At 48.0% G+C, this 20600-nt stretch overlaps 1 protein-coding gene and 1 pseudogene across 7 annotated transcripts in view; one reads left to right on the top strand and one right to left on the bottom strand.

Moving 5' to 3' along the window:
• Positions 1-20600, bottom strand: part of PKNOX1 (PBX/knotted 1 homeobox 1) — a 69518-nt gene that overhangs the window by 10983 nt on the left and 37935 nt on the right. For 5 of the 7 annotated variants that reach the window (XM_064380197.1, XM_012444874.3, XM_012444879.3 and 2 more), the window contains exons 3-8: positions 19330-19457; positions 15539-15710; positions 12872-13042; positions 8339-8438; positions 6487-6584; positions 3018-3146 (exon numbers count right to left, since the gene is read on the bottom strand). In XM_064380197.1, coding sequence (XP_064236267.1) covers positions 3018-3146; positions 6487-6584; positions 8339-8438; positions 12872-13042; positions 15539-15710; positions 19330-19457 — 798 coding nt within the window. The remainder of the gene's footprint in view (positions 1-3017; positions 3147-6486; positions 6585-8338; positions 8439-12871; positions 13043-15538; positions 15711-19329; positions 19458-20600) is intronic. The other 2 variants (XM_064380200.1, XM_012444897.3) reach the window with 2 other exon arrangements.
• On the top strand, positions 18473-18918 carry LOC105711983 (large ribosomal subunit protein uL15-like; annotated as a pseudogene).

Raw genomic sequence — 20600 nt, 5'->3', positions numbered from 1 at the left:
GCAGGCTTCATGCCATCTATAGATTTTCTACCAACGTTATTGAACTTTAACTTATGAAAAATAAACGACATCCATTTAAAGAGGATGGATGGATGAGTTCAGCCTGAGAACCTCTGCCACAGGCAACACACACACATTAGCACATTTCTATTACCGTGGTCCATGCTATAGTAATTCACTGATTCCTCAGAAGCACCTCCTGAGCTGGTCACTGTCACTGGCTTTATCATACAGAGGAGGAGACCGGGGCATGGAGAGTGTGCAAACTTCCCTCATCCCGCAGCTGGTGAAGTGGGTGGAGCAGGAAACGGCCAGGCAGGCTGGGGGACACGCTTCCATCACTGCTACCACAAGAGTAAACTGACACTGGGATGAGCTGATGCCATCGACGGCTTTCTTGGGATCGGGTCTCTGCTGGATTAACCTGTGCTGTCAGTAAAGAACTGAACCCAGGGCCGGCGACAGGAGTGCCTGTTATGCTCTTCTTCTTTTATGTGTGATTGAAACATTTCACATACAAAACTTCAACCAGAGGGCCACGTGCAGTGGCTCATGCCTTTAGTCCCAGCACCTTGGGAGGACAGGGCAGGTGGATCACTTGAGGTCAGGAGTTCAAGACCAGCCTGGCCAACATGGTGAAACCCCATCTCTACTAAAAATACACAAAAATTAGCCTGGCGTGGAGGTAGGTGCCTGTAAGCCCAGCTACTCAGGAGGCTGAGGCAGGAGAATTGCCTGAACCTGGGAGGCGGGGGCTGCAGTGAGCTGAGATCACACCACTGCACTCCAGCCTGGGCAACAAGAACAATACTCCATCTAAAAAAAAAAAGAAAAAGAACAAACTAACCAGAACTAAATAGCAAAACTCACAGAAGTATTAACCAAAAATGATGTATAGCTATGCTAAATAATTTCTCCAAGACTCATGACTGTCTATATGTGGAAATCGACACGACATTTACCGTAAACCTGAATGCACTGAAGTCCCTGATTTTGGACCAACAGGGACCCAAGAGAATGAATGGCACCAACGAAGTAAGCAGTGGGAGTTTCCCGTGGCTTCGATGTGAAAGGAACACTCGGCGACATGGAAACGGCCCTGCTTCTCTCACAGGAGGGACAGATCGGCCTCGGATGTGCCTCAGCAGTGAGGTGTTTCTTTCCTCACACTCACTGGCAGCATGACTCAACCTAACTCTATCCACCAGCGTGTGGCCCTGAGTCCAAGGTCACAGAAACATAAATATTCTTCTCCCCCTTTAATAAGCCCATAAAATAGAAACCGGGCAGGAAACTCGGGCACACAAGCAGAAAACAGCAACGGCAACAGATGCCACGCTCGAGTGTGTGGGAAACGACAGCGGGACGGCGCCGCCAAGAAACGAGGACGAGGAGGGGCTGAGAACGCCAAGAAGAAACGCGGCCCCTTCGCCGGACACGGTGAGCGGGGCTGAGCGTTTCAGAAATCATTAAAACCTGAGGGAAACCTGCCCAATCCCACCGCCCCGTGTTCTGTAATTACACGTTTACTGGCTGTAATACTCGCGTTTACGCAAGATCACCTACATGCTGCCTTTTCCTACCATTTACTACACCTCCTGACTGCTCAGAGCCCCCACTCATCACGCCGACTATCCACACGATCCTCCGTCGAACACACACGCTGACCCGCTTTCCATGGTGATACTGAACAACAAGGTAACATTTTTACACATAAAACTTTCTGTTTTCTTGTGAGGGATCTCCTTGGGCCAATTTCTCGGAGTGGCCCCACTGCTTAAAGGTAGCACTGCTTTCTCCTGACATGTGCGGCTGGCTCGCCACCTTAGACCACGGAAGCAGCGCAGTGGAGACCAAGAGGCCAGGGCCGGCAAGCGGGGGACGCATCCCAGGCTCCTGCTGGGCCTTCCGCCCCAGAGGTGGCCCCTTCCCCTCCCAGGACAGCTCAGCAACACCATCCACCATTTCAAGCCCTCAGCCGGTCACTCCCACGGACCCCGTCCTCAACCGAGGAGCCCAAGGCAGCCACAGGAAAGCAGGCCACGAGATGGCGAAATGGCCACGGGCTCAGGGGCCCACGGTCGGGGAGGGCAAGGACAGAGTGCCAGGGACACATAGGCCTCAGCCCCAGTGGAGGCGCCCAGGAGAGGAGGCAGCAGAAGGGCAGGGCAGATGCGGCACAGAAAAACGAGGAGAAGGAGGCTGGGAAGACGGGAAGATACAGTCACAGCCCCACACCCGTCAGCGGCGACAGTCTGGGGAGAAGGGCAACCTGATGGCCAAGCCAAACTGGCGTCTGCCTCCTGCCTCAGTCTCCGTGCTTGCCCTAGGAGAGCCCCGCCTGCTCTCTTCAGCCCTGGGTCAGCAGGCTGGTGGCAATGGTGCCACACAGCATGCAGAGCGGGTCTCCCCCATCAGCTTAGCAAGCCGGCCCACCACTGCACTTCCTAACATGTCCTGGGGACAGGGAGAACCCGCGGTCATGCCCCGGGGGAGGGAGCCAGGTACATACACGCTGAGCAAACTGGCTCTCCCTCTGGGACAGACTCCCTTCCAGCGAAAGGCAACCCACCATGTGGCCCTGTGGGTGCACTCGACCCTGTGATGTCCCTAACTGATCTCAGCTTCCCTGCGAATCCAACACACAAAAACAGGGCAACTTCCCCAGCTGCTGCCCAAGAACACCCTGACACCCTTTCTCGGCCCATTCTTCTGGCTCGCCTGACCGCATCGCCCTTCGCAGTGGGCCGTCTCGTGCACATGTACAGCTCACACGCATCCGGCTCCCTCCTTGGCGGCGGCCCTCACTGTCCCTCATTTCCCACAGCACTGTCCTCTTGCTGTCGGTGGCCCTCCCTCTTGCCCCAGCTCCCCTCGTTACAGACATGCCACGAAGTCCTGAAAGTCAGGTCTTGGACTTTCTGAGCCCAGAGAAGTAACCCTTTTCCGTGACACATAAGCCAGAAGGCCAGTGTTGCGGAGGGCTGCGAGGTGGGGGCCGGCCCAGCCGTCCTTACCCCGATGTGCTGGAAGAGCCAGGACCGCATCACGTTTGTGGCGTGCTTCGGCAGGACGCCCCTCTTGTTCTTAGATGAACCATCATCTTGATGCAAGATGCTGAGATCTTGGTTTAACTGTAACTGAAGCTTTTACACAATTGAGAAATAACATTAGAAAGCATAGGAAGTTCCCACATATCCAAGTACTTACAACTTCAGCTGGAGGAAGCAGCCACAGATGAGCCAGGTGAATGACCTGTAGTCAAGGCGCACACACGGGAACCCTGTGTGGGCGGACGTTTTAGGACACCACTCCCTCCATGTTATTGGGCTTTTCTTTCTTTTGAGATAGGATCTTGCTGTCACCGAGGTTGGAGTGCAGTGGTGCAATCACAGCTCACTGCAGCCTTGAACTCCTGGGCTCAAGTGATTCTTCCAGCTCAGCCTCCTGGGTAGCTGGGACCACAGGCACGCATCACCACACCCAGCGAATTTCTTCTAATTTTTGTAGAGACAGGGTCCCACCCTGATGCCCAGGCTGGCACGGGATAAGTCTTTGCAGTAGTGATGTAGCTCTCAGGCCTCTCAGGCGGGGAGGCTCAGAGCCCATTGCACTGCAAGCAGAAACGCCATGACCCTCTCCCCCAGCACCTGCTCCCACCTGTGCCTCCTACAGCGAGGGCAGCGAGAACATGTGACTTCCTCGCTGAACAAGGGATTTCAAGAACCAATGAGAGTGAACAGGAACACCAGAAAATCCAACTCTCAAGAGCAGGACACGCCAGGGGAGCACAGGGAAAAGAAACAGAAAGAGCACGAAGACAGGAAGAGGAGCTGCAGAGCAGGAGGGCACAGGCCGACTCCTTGTTCCAGACGCCTCAGCAGGCACTGGAGAGCCAGGCCTTCCCTTCCGTCACCCAGGAAAGGGTAGGCTACTCTGCCAACTTGATTTTAAAATAAAAAGATGTGAATGGAGTTTCTTTGTTAAATTTCTCTCACAAAACACAAGAGATGATCTACTCGTCACAAGGCCGTGCTCAGGCTCTGGCACAGCCTCTCTCACACAGCCTCGCCAGGTGCCTGCTGAGATGACGCTGCCACTGCACACTGCACAGACCAGTGAGGGAAGTAGGTGAAACCACTCCGTAGGGCCTGCAGCATGGATAGGTCAGCCTATTTAAGAACTCACATATAAACCTAATGTGTACGGTGACTCACACCTGTAATCCCAGCACTTTGGGAGGCCAAGGCAGGAGGACTGTTTGAGCCCAGGAGCTCAAGACCAGCCTGGGCAACATAGTGAGACTTCGTCTTTACAAAAAGTTTAAAAATTAACTGGGCAAGGTGGCACATGCCTGCAGTCCCAGCTACTCAGGAGGTAGAGGTGGGAGGACTGCTTAGCCTGGTAGGTCAAGGCTACAATGTGCTGTTTGCTCCACTGTACTCCAACCTGGGTGGCAGAGTGAGACCTTGTCTCTTTATTTAAAAAAAAAAAAAAATCAGAGCACCTGCAAGAAAAGAAAAGCTTCTTACCGGGCGTGATAGCTCATGCCTATAATCGCAGCACTTTGGGAAGCCAAGGTGGGTTGATCACAAGGTCAGGAGTTCAAGACCAGCCTAGCCAACACAGTAAAACCCCATCTCTACTGAAAATACAAAAATTAGCTGGGTGTGGTGGCTTGTGCCTGTAATCCCAGACACTCTGGAGGCTGAGGCATGAGAATTGCTTGAATTCAGGAGGCGGAGGTTGCAGTGAGCTGAGAGCACACCACTGCACTCTAGCCTGGGCAACAGAGTAAGACTCTGTCTCAAAAAAAAAAAAGAAAAGAAAAAAAGAGAAGCTTCTGTAAGAGGAGAAAAACACAAAAGATTGGAAAAAAGAACAACCTTCTTGAGAGCCGGGCACAGCAGCTCACGTCTGTAACCCCAGCACTTTGGGAGGCCGAGGTGGGCAGATTGCTTGAGCCCAGGATTTCCAGACCAGACTGGCCAACATGGTGAAACCCCGTTTCTACTAAAAATACAAAAATTAGCTGGGCATGGTGGTACATGCCTGTAATCCCAGCTACTAGGGAGGCTGAGGCAGGAGAATCACTTGAACTTGAGAGGTGGAGGTTGCAGTGAGCCAAGATCACACCATGACACTCCAGCCTGGGTAACAGAGTGAGACTTCGTCTCAGAAAAACAAAAAACAAAAATAATGCTTTCCCAACAGGGGGTAGAAAGAATTTTAAACCTGGAATTCTACAAGTAAACAGACTGCATATCAAATATGAGATCAAAATAAAGTCATTTTTAGGTTTGCAAAGTCTCAAAAAAATGTGGGTTTGTTTTTTTTTTTTTTGAGACAGAGCTTCACTCGTTACCCAGGCTGGAGTGCAGTGGCGCGATCTCAGCTCACTGCAATTTCTGCCTCCCAGGTAAGCAATTTTTCTGCCTCAGCCTCTCAAGTAGCTAGGATTACAGACAGGCACCTGAAGACCAGCTAATTTCTGTATTTTTTTGTTCTTGTTTTATTTCACAGAAAATAATTTGGTTCCAACGCCATTTTTGTATTTTAAGTAGAGACAGGGTTTCACCATCTTGGCCAGGCTGGTCTCAAACTCCTGACCTCAAGAGATCTACCCATCTTGGCCTCCCAAAGTATTGGGATTACAGATAGGATCCACCGCACCCAGCCAGAATCAATGTTCTTTTTTGTGTGTGAGATGGAGTCTCACTCTGTCACTCAGGTTGGAGTGCAGTGGCACGATCTCAGTTCACTGAAACCTCTGCTTCCCAGGTTCAAGCAATTCTCCTGCCTCAGCCTCCCTAGTAGCTAGGACTACAAGCACGCACCACTGCACTCAGCTAAGTTTTGTATTTTTAGAGACAGAGTTTCACCATGTTGGCCAGGCTGGTCTTGAACTCCTTACCTTGTGATCCGCCTGCCTCAGCCTCCCAAAGTGCTGGGACTACAGGTGTGAGAAACCACGTCTGGCCCAGAATCAACGTTCTTAAAGAAAGAACTGGTAACACACACCAAAGATGGGGAAGGATCGGTAGCCACAGGGCAGGAGGCCTGAAAGCCCCGGCCCAACAACATTCTCCCGGTGGAGGCGTGGGCTGGCCTCACTGACCTGGAGGCGTGGGCTGGCCTCACTGGTCTGAAAAGCTTGCCTGATAGTTCTGCCATGCCCTCCGTGGGGACCCAGGGAGACTGTGCCTATGAGACCTCTGCCCCTGGTGGGCGCACACACGATCCAGCGTTAGCACTGGATAACAGGGGGAGGAGAGGGGAGGTTATGAGTGACTTTTTCCCTGTTTCTTCAGAATTTTCTGAACTTTCCAAATTTTCTACAATGAGAGAGATGAGAGTACAAAGAAACTAGAAATTGCTACACAAGACAAAGGCTCTTCAGGCAAAGGGAAGGGCTTGTGCTTGCTGCACCTGTGCCCATGTGGGCAGCACTCGCCCCCAAAGCCTTCCAGAAAATGGCACACACACCTGGGAGTTCTGGATCCTAATTGTCCCAGGCGACAACGTCTGCGTGACCACCTGGCCTTGCGGAGTGACGACCGTGACAGGCTGATACACTGTGCCACCTGGAAAGCGAGAATAAAAAATGAGGCTGCCTGCAAGTCTCAATGGCGTAAATCATTCTTCTTTTTTCTTTTTTTGTAGACAGGGATCTTGCCTTGTTGCCCAGGCTGGTCTCTAACTCTTGGCCTCAACTCATCTTCCTGCCTTGGCCTCCCAAAGTGCTGGGATTACAGACGTGAGCCACTGCACCCAGCCCTCTTCTTGATATACTTACAAAGGAATAAAACCTCTAGTTTGATGAGCTTTTAAGTCATTTCAAATGATCAACAATCCTTTGCCAGGTGACTTGTCACTATAAAGTATCAAAACCAACTCCCTGGGCGGGCTGCTCAGGCACCTGCGGCAGTGGGTGGGAGGTGGGCAGGCACTGTGTGCCCAGCAGCCCACACAGCCCGGCTCACACGCCACTGGCCGACCTGAGGTGTGAGGGCTCCCTTCCTTTTGCTAGCCTCTGCTTTCTACTTTTCCCTAAAATTAGCGCATGTTAAGGATTTGGCCCAGGGTACTAAATAAATAACTATTTTATCCCAGTGATATTTTTTATCAATAGTGCTTCTTTTCCCACTGAGGTTTCCCTTTGTGCTATTATGTGAGGTCTTTTGGTGTGAATTTCTACCCCTCCCTCCTTGCCGTGTCCCATTTTCATGATGCTTTGTGGGGCTTTTTTTTGTTTTTGTTTGGTTGGTTTTTGTTGTTCTTGTTGTTTGAGATGGAGTCTCACTCTGTCACCCAAGCTGGAGCGCAATGGCATGGTCTCGGCTCACTGGAACTATGCCTCCCAGGTACAACAGATTTTCCTGCCTCAGCCTCCTGAGTATGGGATTACAGGCACATGCCACACCTGGCTAATTTTTGTATTTTTAGTAGAGATGGGGTTTCACTATGTTGGCTAGGCTGGTCTTGATCACCTGACCTCATGACCCACCCGCCTCGGCCTCCCAAAGTGCTGGGGTTACAGGTGTGAGCCACCCGCCTTGGCCTCCCAAAGTGCTGGGATTACAGGTGTGAGCCACCCGCCTTGGCCTCCCAAAGTGCTGGGATTACAGGTGTGAACCATGCGCCTGGCCTCCCAAAGTGCTGGGATTACAGGTGTGAGCCACGCGCCTGGCCTCCCAAAGTGCTGGGATTACAGGTGTGAGCCACGTGCCTCAGCCTCCCAAAGTGCTGGGATTACAGGTGTGAGCCACGCGCCTCGGCCTCCCAAAGTGCTGGGATTACAGGTGTGAGCCACGCGCCTCGGCCTCCCAAAGTGCTGGGATTACAGGCGTGAGCCACCACGCCCAGCTTATGCTTTGTGCTTTCAGTGTTCTCTACGCACCAGGGAACTCTGGAATCTGTCCCCCTTCCTATAATGGTTTTTGTTCTACAAATAATACTAATGCTAAGACTGCATTTTTATTTGATTGTCATCAATTAATGATAAAACTTAAGATTTTCAGGGTGCTATTAAAAACACAATTAAAAGCTATGTTATTTAAAAATGACAAATAAGTTTTTGCTGTTTATTTTCAACTCCTGTATGAAACCTTTTTTGTTTCTGATATATTTTTGGAAGAGAAACAAAGAAACACAATTTGCATAAAATATTTGTTATTGAGAATTAACAAGAAACAGGCATTCAGAGACCTCTAGCTTCTACCATTGCTGTATCAGAAAATGGCATTAACTTAAAATCATATTTATACCGTCATTCTAACACACAGGACCTTTTCCTGAAAAAGCTCACGGAGAGTGTGTCATTTTCCCATCATCATACCTGCCACGGTCGCCATGGCTACGTTTCCCTGCTGCAGCGCGGACGCCGGCACCACAATTCCTTGAGGGCTGATAGTGCCTGTAATGGCACTTTGAATCTGCTGCAAGTCAGAACACACACGTTGAAGAAATTACTAGAAAATGGAAAACTCATGTTTAAAAATTCCAAATAAGTGGCATAACAACACCATTAAAAAAGGAAAGAAGCTTGAGGGAAAGAGCATCCTCAGATGGCGCGGCTTTCGGAATGCACGCACCACACATGGAAAGCAAGAGACGTACACTGTGTATTAAACACAAGCGCGCCTGTAGCGTCAGCTTGCGCTGGGGCTTCCAAGAGATTATCTTCCTCTCGCTGAAGGCATATTCCACGTGCCTCACAGCCTGGAGGTGTGACTAGGAAGACCCTGATTTCTGATCACACACCTTCTTCATTAGACTTGGCTTGGTGGACTCTTGAGTCTTCCATGAACCAAGCTCTCCTTGACCAATGAAAACATTCAAGAGATGAAACCACAGGCCTGGGAGGCACTGGAAGTGACCAGGGCTGAGGTATTCCAAGCCATGCTGGGGAGTCGGCCCCTGGCACCCACCTTGACTCTTGGCCCCAGCACAGACTAAGTGTGATCTTGGCTTTCCCTGGTGTTCTTGCTTGCATGGTGCTTGGGACTGTGCCTGGCCTGCAGCGGGCTCCAGGCAAATGTCTGTCCATGTCCCCTGGAGGACTCCACACATTTGGAGTTAGATCCACATGGACCACTTTATCCACTGAATGTGACGCCTGGGTGGGCAGCTGGTAAGGCAGAGGAGCCTCCAGTGCTGGGACTGGCACACTCACGTGCCCTGATGTGTGAGCAGTTAAATAGCATAAGGGGACACCATCCCAAGGGGATGACTCTGTGGGCCACCATCGAGCAGAATGTGTAAGCTTAGCAGCTAAGCTTAAAGCTGCCCACATTAATTTGGTCGTCATACAAGTTAAGCCAGTCAAATCAGTCATCCCAGATCCCACCTACGATCCTAGAAAAAGAGGAACATCATGAACCCAAAGCAGAAGTAAGGAAATAATACAGATCAGAGTGAAATCAATGAAACTAAAAACAGAAAAACACCAACCCACCAAAATAAATAAATAAATAAATAAAACAAAATACTGTTCTTTTTTTTTTTTTTGAGATGGAGTTTTGCTCTTGTTACCCAGGCTGGAGTGCAGTAGTGTGATCTCGGCTCACCGCAACCTCCGCCTCCTGGGTTCAAGCAATTCTCCTGCCTCAGCCTCCCAAGTAGCTGGGACTACAGGTGCGCACCACCATGCCCAGCTAATTTTTTAATTTTTAGTAGAGATGGGGTTTCACCATGTTGACCAGGATGGTCGCGATCTCTTGACCTCATGATCCACCCACCTCGGCCTCCCAAAGTGCTGAGATTACAGGCATGAGCCAACGTGCCCAGCCCAAAATGCTGTTCTTTAAAATTACATAAACCTCTAGAGAGACTGACAAAAAAAAAAGACACAAAAGACCAGTATCGGAAATGAAACAGGGAGAGATCACCACAGACCCTGCTAACACCAAAAGGCTAAAGAGAATACCAGACCAACTCTCAACTCCTAAATTTAACATCTTAGGTGAAACAGACCAATTCTATTTATCAAACATTTAAGAACTAACACCAAGTCTACATAATCTCCAGAAAAAGATAAGAGGAGGGAATAGTGACCAATCCATTTCATGTAAGTTTGTGTATCTTGATGGCAAAACCACAGACGGTATGAAAAAGAAAACTAATGTCCCTCTAAACACAGACAGAAGTGCTGACCGGACACTAACCAATAGAATCCAAGAATATACATGAAAAGAATTATGTGCCATGACCAAGTGGAGTTTATTCCAGAAATAGAAAGCTTGTTCAATATTCAGAAAACCAATCCATGTGTGCCCATTATTAACAGGCTACAGAAGAAAAATCACATAATCGTATCAATCAGTGCTAGAAAAGCACTTAACAAAATTGAACAAAATAAAACCTCTCAGAAGAAAAGCAAAATAGGGAAACTTCCTCAACTTGATAAGGAGGATCTAGAAAAAACCTGCAACTGACATCATAAACAGTGAGTGACTGAAGGATGTCCCCTAAGGCAGTGACAAGGCCAGGATGTCTGCTCTTGCTACGTTTACCCAAGATGGCACAGGCCAGGAAAGGAAACGCTTGGCTATAATTCTAAAAACGCAGGTACACGACGTGTCAAAACTGTAAAACACTGAGGAAAGCAATCAGAGTTGTCAGCCGGTGGAGAGACATGCCATACTTGTGGACTGGAAAACTCAACGCAGTAAAGATGCCAGTTCTCCCCACATTGATAGACAGGTGTAATGCAATTCCTATCAAGATCCCAGTAAGATTTTTTTGTAGCTCTAGACAAGAGCATTCTAAAATGTATGTGGACAGCCAAAGGAACCAGAACAGCTAAAACAATTTTGAAAAGGAATAACAGGGTGGGCAGAAACAGTCTACCCAGTTTTGAGACTCATTCCATATCTACAGTAATCAAGACTGTGGGACAGACAGATCAACGGAGCAGAAGACAGACAGGCCCCATAAATATGCCCAACTGATTTTTGATAAAGGTGCAAAAAGCTGTTCCGTGAGGGAAAATAGCTTTCTGAATAAATAGTGCTGGAGCAAATGGGCATACATAAGCCAACCTGAACCTCACACTTCATACAAAAATCAACTCAAAATGGATCACAGTTAAAATAAACGTAAAATGTAAAACTATAAAACTTTTAGGAGACCGGGCATGGTGGTTCACACTTGAGCCCAGGAGTCTGGGACCACCCTGGGCAACGTGGTGAGACTTTGTCTCTACTTAAAAACTTTTAGGAGCCGGGCGCGGTGGCTCACGCCTGTAATCCCAGCACTTTGGGAGGCCAAGGCAGGTGGATCACGAGGTCAAGAGATCGAGACCATCCTGGTCAACATGGTGAAACCACGTCTCTACTAAAAATACAAAAAATTAGCTGGGCATGGTGGCACGTGCCTGTAATCCCAGCTACTTGGGAGGCTGAGGCAGGAGAATTGCCTGAACCCAGGAGGTAGAGGTTGCGGTGAGCCAAGATCGCGCCATTGCACTCCATCCTGGGTAACAAGAGCAAAACTCCGTCTCAAAAAAAAAAAACTTTTAGGAAAAAAACATAAGACAAAATCTTTGAGATCTAGGGATAGACAAAGAGTTCTTAGACTTGACACTAAAAGAATGATCCATAAAAGGAAAACCTAATAAATTGAACTTTATTAAGATTCAAAACGTTGGCTCTGAAAAAGGCCTGTTAAGAGGATGAAAAAATACTTAGCTACTATAAAGTTGGAGAAAACATTTGCAAACCATATATCCAACAGAGAACTAGTATCTATAATTAGCAAAGAACACTCAACATTCAGAAGTTAAAAAAAAAAATCCAATTAGAAAATAGGCAAAAGACATAAGTAGATATTTTACCAGAGAAAATACACAGAGCGGGCCAGTCACGGTGGCTCACGTCTGTAATCCTAGCACTTTGGGAGGCCAAGGTGGGTGGATCACAAAGTCAGGAGTTCAAGACTACCCTGGCCTACATGGTGAAACCCCAACTCTACTAAAAATACAAAAATTAGCTGGGCGTGGTGGTATCTGCAATCCCAGCTACTCAGGAGGCTGAGGCAGAAGAATTGCTTGAACCTGGGAGGTGGAGGTTGCAATAAGCCAAGATCGCACTACTGCACTCCAGCCTGGGCGACAGAGCAAGACTCCATCTTAAAAAAAAAAAATACACAGACGGCATAATGTTCAACATCATTAGTCATCAGGGAAATGAAAATTAAAACCACAAAGAAACATTACTATTACTACGTATCATCAGAACGGCTAAAACACCATAGTGCTTCCTCATGGATGAACCTTACAGGCATTCTGATCAATGAAATAAGCAAAGGACCCAAAAGGACAAACACTGTACAATTTCATTTAGCACCAGAGACCTGGAGTGGTCGAATTCACAGAGACAGACAGAATGGTGGCTGCCAGGGGCAAGGGCAGGGGGACTAGGGAATGAGTGTTTAAGGGGTCAGAGTTTGAGTTTGAGAAGATGAGAAAGCTCTGGAGATGGCTGGCGTTGATGGTTGCACAACAGTGTGAATATACTTAATGCATTGAACTGTACATTGTAAAAGAGCTAAGATGGTACATTTTATATTACGTATATTTTACACAGTTTTTTAAAAGAACAAACAAAGTATTTTAAGAAGAAATAAAAGAAAGAAATGAATGGAATTGTACCCTCCATAAACATGGGACGGGGCCCAGTAGGCAGACTGAGGACTCACTTCATACCCTGAGGGAGTTCATTTCCAGACCAGGCTGGGTCAGAGACTAGAGGGTCCTTCTGGTAGAACGCCCTTAAGATGACCCAGTGAATTCTGAAAGAGTTGGTGGTCTCATGACTCAATGCAGATGTTCAAGGTGGCAGAGGTAAAGCAAGAACCGCAGTGTAAGTACCTGGGACTGCACGGGGGAGTACGGGCTTCCAGGCTCTCCACTCAACAGCGTCTCACTGTTCATTTTCGTTTTCAGACAAGCAATGTATCGACTGCAGAAATCTTTGCAGAGTTCATTAACCTTTTCCAGCTCAAGAAGATGAATGCGCAAAACCTGGATTGCTTTTACCATCTAGAGCAGAGAAAATGAAGCCTTTCAGAGAAAAAGGTAGCATCATTTTAAGTTATCATGATCACACATACCAGTTCTGTCATTAGATGGAACCATCTTCACTGCCAGTAACCAAAGCGGAATCACATCAGAATCCTCTGAACTGATGAGCTGCTCCAGCGCCACTGACCTGGGCTTTGGTATTCGGCTGCATCTGGTGTGCGGGGAAGACAAAGGCGCATGGTGCCGACCTCGGTGTGTCCCAGTGCCAGGCGTGTGGGCTGTGAGCCAAAGCCTAGCCCTGCCACTTCCTCGCTCAGGACAAGTGACTCACCTCATCTACTCCTGTCTCTACATCCACAGTAGGGATACATCCATACTCCCCACAGGTGGTTGCACATTTTCATCAAGTGCAATTTTGATGTCAAGTCTAAGAACTCTTCGCCTAGTCCTAGATCCTAAAGATTTTCTCTTGTGATTTTTCTAAAAGTTGTACAGTTTTTTTTTTTGTTTTGTGTTCATTTTTTTGAGAGAGTTTTGCTCTTATTGCCCAGGCTGGAGGCTGGAGTGCAATGGTGTGATCTCAGCTCACTGCAACCTTCGCCTCCTGGGTTCAAGCTATTCTAATGCCTCAGCCTCCCGAGTAGCTGGGATTACAGGCATGAACCACCACACCCAGCTAATTTTTGTATTTTTAGTAGAGATTAGGTTTCACCACGTTGCTCAGGCTGGTCATGAACTCCTGACCTCAGGTGATCCACCTGGCTCAGCCTCCCAAAGTGCTGGGATGACAGGCTTGAGCCACCGTGGTTGGCCAAACTTGTATAGTTTTGTGTTAAGTTACTACGTTCTGGGGTAATTGGTCCCACAGCAATAGATAATACCAATAATGCAACCATTATCACAAGCACCAGCTGCCTTTGAATCAGCAACTCTGAGGCCCAGCTCCTTCACCTGTAAACCTGGTGGTAGTAATTCATAGGTATCTATGCAGTGAATAAACGAATCAATCAATAACAAAAATGATGGTGCGTCCAGCTGTCGTAGGCCTGTGCTACACACTCACCAGTCAGGAGAACTATGGTCCCTGCCAGCCTGGTGGGGTGTAGAGGACACCTGTGCCCTACTCATGGGGCCAAGCCAGGTGTGGGCCAACGGGAAGATGGATGCAGACCACAGACTCAGGGGCAGAGACAGCTTCTGAGCCTCAGCCCCAAAGAGCATGCACTGTCAGTCTCATTTCAGAGAGAAGGAGACAGATCCAAGTCAGGCAATTCCCCACAAAATCTATTTGGTGGTAAGCATTGAGCATATGCTGAGAATTTTTTTAAAAACTAAGATCTCAGCAATTTATTCAGGAAAAATAAGTTTTCAAAAAACCCTTTCTGCTGAAGGCTCTGACCAGGGTTTTGAAAGGCCCAAGATGGCTCAAAGGGAATCCAGTGAAGGTTCCCTGATGCTGGTTCTTTGTGTATCCAGATCTGGGAAGCAAACACGTGGTATACTCCGGCAGGAGAGCAGACTCAGAGAGTGCGGCCTGCCCAGACCATGCTGACAGCGCCGTACAGGTGCCTCAGGCGCAGCTCACTCAGGGCACTCCAGTGACGATGGAACCTAGGAGTTCTCGCTTGCCTTTGGAGGGCACAGAAAACTTTGGATTTTGGAACCCTGGCCCTGGGAGGAGGGCACCACAAATCAGTGTCAGCCTTGAGACAGAGCTGTCTTGGAGAATAAAGCCTGTGTCCGTGTCCATGATAAACACAGGACAGACGTGGGGCACAGGCATGCTGCCCGAGCACCCCAGCCCCACCCCACAGACCTTTACACACTGTACAGAGAACCCAATCCCCGTGTCCATTTAGCAAGGAGGCTCAAATGATTTCATTTTATTTTTTTTTTTTTAGACAGCGTTTCGCTCTTGTTACCCAGGCTGGAGTGCAATGGCACAATCTCGGCTCACCATAACCTCCGCCTCCCGGGTTCAAGCAATTCTCCTTCCTCAGTCTCCCGAGTAGCTGGGATTACAGGCATGTACCACCACACCAGCTAATTTTGTATTTTTTGTATAGACGGGGTTTCTCCATGTTGGTCAGGCTGGTCTCGAACTCCCGACCTCAGATGATCTGCCCGCCTCGGCCGCCCAAAGTGCTGGGATTACAGGCATGAGCCACCATGCCTGGCTCATTTTATTTGATTTTTAAAGGAAAGCGGAGGTTGAGGATGGAGGATCGCTTAAGGCTAGGAGTTTGAGACCATCCTGGGCAACACAGCAAGACCTGTGTCTAACAAAAATAAAATAAATTTAAAAATAAAAACTAAATAAATAAAGGATACCTAGAGAAGGCTGAAGACTTGGGGATATCCACATTACACACACCATAGAAGTAAGTGATTTTATAGTTGCATGAGTCTTTCCTTTAGAAGAACTACAAGCAGTCTAAAGTTCTACTTAGAAGTTTAAATTTCATGAACAGATTTCACATTTTGAAAAATAAAAATAAAATGTATTTTACTTACTAAATTGTCAGTTTCTGGATCTTCACAAAAGAAAGGCTTCCCTTCCTTCTCTTGCTTCCTTACGAAATTTTCGATGTCTACATCAAAGCTGGCGGAAGTCGTGCCCTCAGAGCCCTGTGTGGACTGCTCACATTTTTCAAACAACAAAGCTAACAATGGAAATAGTGGATGCCTGAGGAGCAAAGAGAAAAAAGAATAAATTTACGTTCTACATCCCCATGAGAATGTCTTCGCATGCACGCCTGCACTACATGTAACACCGCTGTTGGGTTAAAATTCACATATCCTACCGTTCATCCATTTAAAGGACACAACTCAGCGGTTTTCAGAGTTGCGCAGCCATTGCCACAGTCAACTTTAGAACACTTCCATCATCCCCCCAAAGAAACCCTGTTCCAGTAGCAGTCACTCTCCACTTTCTCCCAAACGCCAGCCTACTAAAACCTACCTGCTATCTCTATATGTTTGCCTCTTCTAGACATTTCTTTGTTTTGTTTTGTTTTTTTGTTTATACACTTCATATAAATGGGAATCGCCTAACGTGTGACTGTGGTGCCTGGCTTGTTTCCCATAGCATAATGTGTCTAAGGCTTACCAATGTTGTAACAGGTATCAGCACTTTATCCCTTTTTTTTGGGGGGGGGTTGGGGGGACAACTCGCTCTATTGCCCAGGCTGGAGTGCAGTGGCACCAACTCAGCTCACTGCAACCTCTGCCTCCTGGGTTTAAGCAATTCTCCTACTCACCTCCCCAAGTAGCTGAGACTACAGGCACCCATCATGCCCAGCTAATTTTTGTATTTTTAGTAGAGACAAGGTTTCGCCATTTTGGCCAGGCTGGTCTCAAACTCCTGACCTAAGGTGATCCTCCTGCCTTGGCCTCCCAAAGTGCTGGGATTACAGGCGTGAGCCACTGCGCCTGGCCACTCCATTACTTTTTACGCTGAATATTATACTGCATCGCATGGAGATGCCATAATGTGTCTGTTCGTTCATCAGCTGATGGGCATGGGCGTTGTTTCCACCTTTTGGCCGTGACAGACAGTGCTATGAAGACTCACGTACACACATTTGATGGGCTTTGTTTTCATTTGTCTTGGGTACATACATGCATAGGAGCAGAACTGCTGAGTCATACATAACTTTTTTTTTTAAGGAAAATTTGTATTGTTTTAAGTATTTTTATGTACAGAAAACTCAACAGCGCACATTTAACCCAGTTTAGTGGCAAGCTCTTTAGCCTTTGCCTTTTCGAGCTTGGCGACGTGAGCCACAGACTTGGGACCCAGGACATGGCCTCCCCAGTGACGGCGGATCTCATCGCATCTGTCATCGTAATTGGTCCTGTTAGCTTCCACCAGCTTAGCCAAAGTGCCTTTGTCTACCGAGTTAACCTGTGTGAAGGTGACAGTGGTGCAGGTCTTCCTGTGGGCTAGATGTGCCAGTCTTGCCTTCTCCTTGATAATGCAGTAAGGGACCCCCATTTTATGACACAGGGCAGGCAGGAAGACAACCAGCTGGAAGAAAGCATTAGCTGAAGAGTGTATTTTGACCAAAAGCAGTAAATTTCAAAGCCAGCTTGGTAGCAACATTCATGTATAACTCTATGCTGAACTTTAAAAAAAACTTTTTTTTTTTTAGATAGGATCTCACTCCGTCACCCAGACTGGAGTGCAGTTGCACAATCTCAGCTCATTGCAACCTCCACCTACCAGGTTCCAGTGACTCTCCCACCTCAGCCTCCAGAGTAGCTGGGACTACAGGCATGCGCCACCACACCCAGCTAATATTTGTACTTTTTTGGTAGAGACGGTGTTTCGTCATGTTGGCCAGTCTGGTCTTGAACTCCTGACCTCAGGTGATCCATCCACATCAGCCTCCCAAAGTGCTGGGGTTACAGGCGTGGCCTGACTGACTGTTAAATACTAAAGCAGTCTTGCATTCCCAGGAAAATCTTGACTTGGTCGCTAGGTATTATTCTGTTTACATACTGCTAGAACTGATGTATTAGTATTTTGCCGACAAGTTTTACATCTAAGTTCATGAAGGCTATTTGGCCTGTACTTTCCTGATGTGGTGTTGTCTTTGGTCTTGGCATCAGAGTGATGTCCATTACAAAGTGAGGTGGGAGGCCGTCCCTGCTCCTCTCCTTCCTGAGAGACACCGCAGACTTGCTGCTCTTCCTTCTTTATATGTTGGTAGAACTCTCAGTAAAATCATCTGGGCCTGAATATTTCTTTTTGCAAGGTCATACAAAATTCATATTTATAGATTTATATTCTAAAACTTTATTTTTAGGTATTAGAAATAACATCTTTTTTTTTCTTTGAGACAGAGTTTCACTCTTGCTGCCCAGGCTAAAGGGCAGTGGCAAGATCTCAGCTCACTGCAACCTCTGCCTCCCCAGTTCAAGTTATTCTCCTGCCTCAGCCTCCCTAGTTGCTGGGATTACAGACATGTGCTACCACACCTGGCTAACGATTTGTATTTTTAGCAGAGACGGGTTTCACCATATTGGCCAAGCTGGTCTCAAACTCTTAACCTCAAGTGGTCCGCCTGCCTCAGCCTCCCAAAGTGCTGGGATTGCAGGCGTGGGCCACCGTGCCCGGCCAGAAAGAACACTGTAATCTGAGAACATTTTCAGCCGAGCAGACATCACATCATAAGGCACCTCACAACTCTGCCTTGCTACTAACTCCAGTGTTCCTTTTTCTTTTCTTTTTTTAAGACAGCGTTCGCCCTTGTTGCCCAGGCTGGAGTGCAACGGTGCAATCTCGGCTCACCGCAACCTCCACCTCCCAGGTTCAAGAGATTCTCCTGCCTTAGCCTCCCGAGTAGCTGGGACTACAGGCATGTGCCACCACACCCAGCTAATTTTTATATTTTTAGTAGAGACAGGATTTCTCCATGTTTCTCTTTTGTCTGGGCCACCAACATGCCATCCAGACTGAGGAAGACCTAGAAACTTCAGGGCCACATGAGCCACAGCCACGGCTGCATCAGCAAGCCCCAGAAGCACCCAGGAGGCTGCGGTAATGCTGGCGGTGTGTGCATCACACCACAGGATCAACGTCAACAGATACCACCCAGGTTACTTTGGGAAAGCTGGAATGAGGCATTTCCACTTAAAGAGGAACCACAGCTTCTGCCCCACTGTCAGCCTTGACAAACTGTGGACTTTGGTCAGTGAGCAGACACGGGTGAATGCTGCCGAAAACAAGACGGGGGCTGCTCCCATCACTGCTGTGGTGCGATCGGGCTACTACAAAGTTCTGGGAAGGGAAAGCTCCCAAAGCAGCCTGTCATCTTAAAGGCCAAATTCCTCAGCAGGAGAAGACTGAGGGGGGCGGGCGGGGCGGGGGCTGTGTCCTGGTGGCTTGAAGCCACATGGAGGGAGATTCATTAAATGCTAACTACTTAAAAAAAAAAAAGACAGTTTCGCTCTTGTTGCCCAGGCTAGAGTACTACAAAGGCACAATCTTAGCTCACTGCAACCTCCACCTCCTGGGTTCAAGCGACCCTCCTGCCTCAGCCTCCCCAGTAGCTGGAATTACAGGCATGAGCCACCAGGCCCAGCTAATTTTTGTATTTTTAGTAGAGACAGAGTTTCTCCATGTTGGTCAGGCTGGTCTCGAACTCCCGACCTCAGGTGATCTACTCGCCTGAGCCTCCCAAAGTGCTGGGATTACAAGCGTGAGCCACTGCACCCGGCTCTATAGTGTTCCTTTTAACAAACTCGTCGACGCTCCTCACTCCTCTGAGCGCCCCCACAGCCGGCACCCCCGGCGCTACCTATAAATGGCCTGCTTGTCCACATCCATCGGGGTCTGAGACTCCACAGGGGGAGGGCTCACTCCTTCTGCATCAGGTTCAGAGCAGTTTGGATCTTGTTCTGTCTTTAACTCTGTTACTACTTGCATCTGTAAAAGGAGGAAGATAGTTCTTATTACCAAACACAAACCACTACTAGGTATTCCATGCTCCACAGGAATGCAGTCGGAGTGGGGAACTGCCAGACAGCGGTGTGACTGCCATCCATGGAAAGAACACTACCAACAAAACAGCTTCCAATTTAATGCGCTTTAAGACAGATAAAGGTCAAATTTCCAAAGTGCCTAAGAACTGAACTCACCGATGTCTGTGAAATGCTCACTATTTTTACAATAACTCTGGTGATGCACAACTGAAGGGAACCGCCACATGCACTCTTCCTCTTATCTTCACGCTTAATAATGTGACAGCCAGAGACGCATAAACAAATAGTCTAAGGTCTTCTCACCATGTCACAGAAACAACTTAACTCCATACGCTACACATTTGTGACAGGGCTGAACATCTCCCATATCTACCCTCAAACGTCAGCCAACATAGCCATAAAAATTTCACTGCATTCAGAAAGGAAAAGACCAGCTGTGTTTACTTAAAGCCTTAAAAGATACTATCATTTAAACTGCTTTAAACAAGCGATGCCTTTGTCATTTAGGTAAAAAGTATTTAAATCATTAAAAAAATCAGTTTGCAAAAACAAAATTTTGTGGCAATATGCTCTAGTTATCTATGAGCAATAGATTAGACTGTCCTGACCTCAGCTTCCTCAGGACCACGACTGGGCCATCTCTCCCACGGTGGATTTGGCCATGCTTCTGTCCCTTGAGGAAGCAGCCTGGGGCAGTGGGGGTGGGGCCATCTCCACTGACCAGACAGACTGGGGCCTGCAATGAATGCCTACCCCCACAGGACGCCTCTCACACCCTCCAGCCCTGTGCTCTCTTCCCTCCAACTTCTTGTTTTTTGGAGTAAGATAACTTCTATTCTGCTGCCTTTAAATAAGACAACACACTAGGAAAACTGTTTTTCTTTCTCTTAAAAAAAATACAAGCAAGGAAGCCTAAGTGGACACAGTATTTCTGTAAGGTGATCTGCCAGCATGTATAAAAAGTCTTAAAAAGGCCGCGCGCAGTGGCTCACACCTGTAATCCCAGCACTTTGGGAGGCTGAGGAGGGCGGATCATGAGGTCAAGAGATCAAGACCATCCTGGCCGACATGGTGCCACCCCGTCTCT

Source organism: Aotus nancymaae, unplaced genomic scaffold (assembly GCF_030222135.1).
Source record: "Aotus nancymaae isolate 86718 unplaced genomic scaffold, 86718_ANA_hifiasm-v0.15.2.pri h1tg000022l_1, whole genome shotgun sequence".
In the NCBI taxonomy this organism is placed as follows: Eukaryota; Metazoa; Chordata; class Mammalia; order Primates; family Aotidae; genus Aotus; species Aotus nancymaae.
This window is presented reverse-complemented; position numbering and strand designations above follow the sequence as displayed.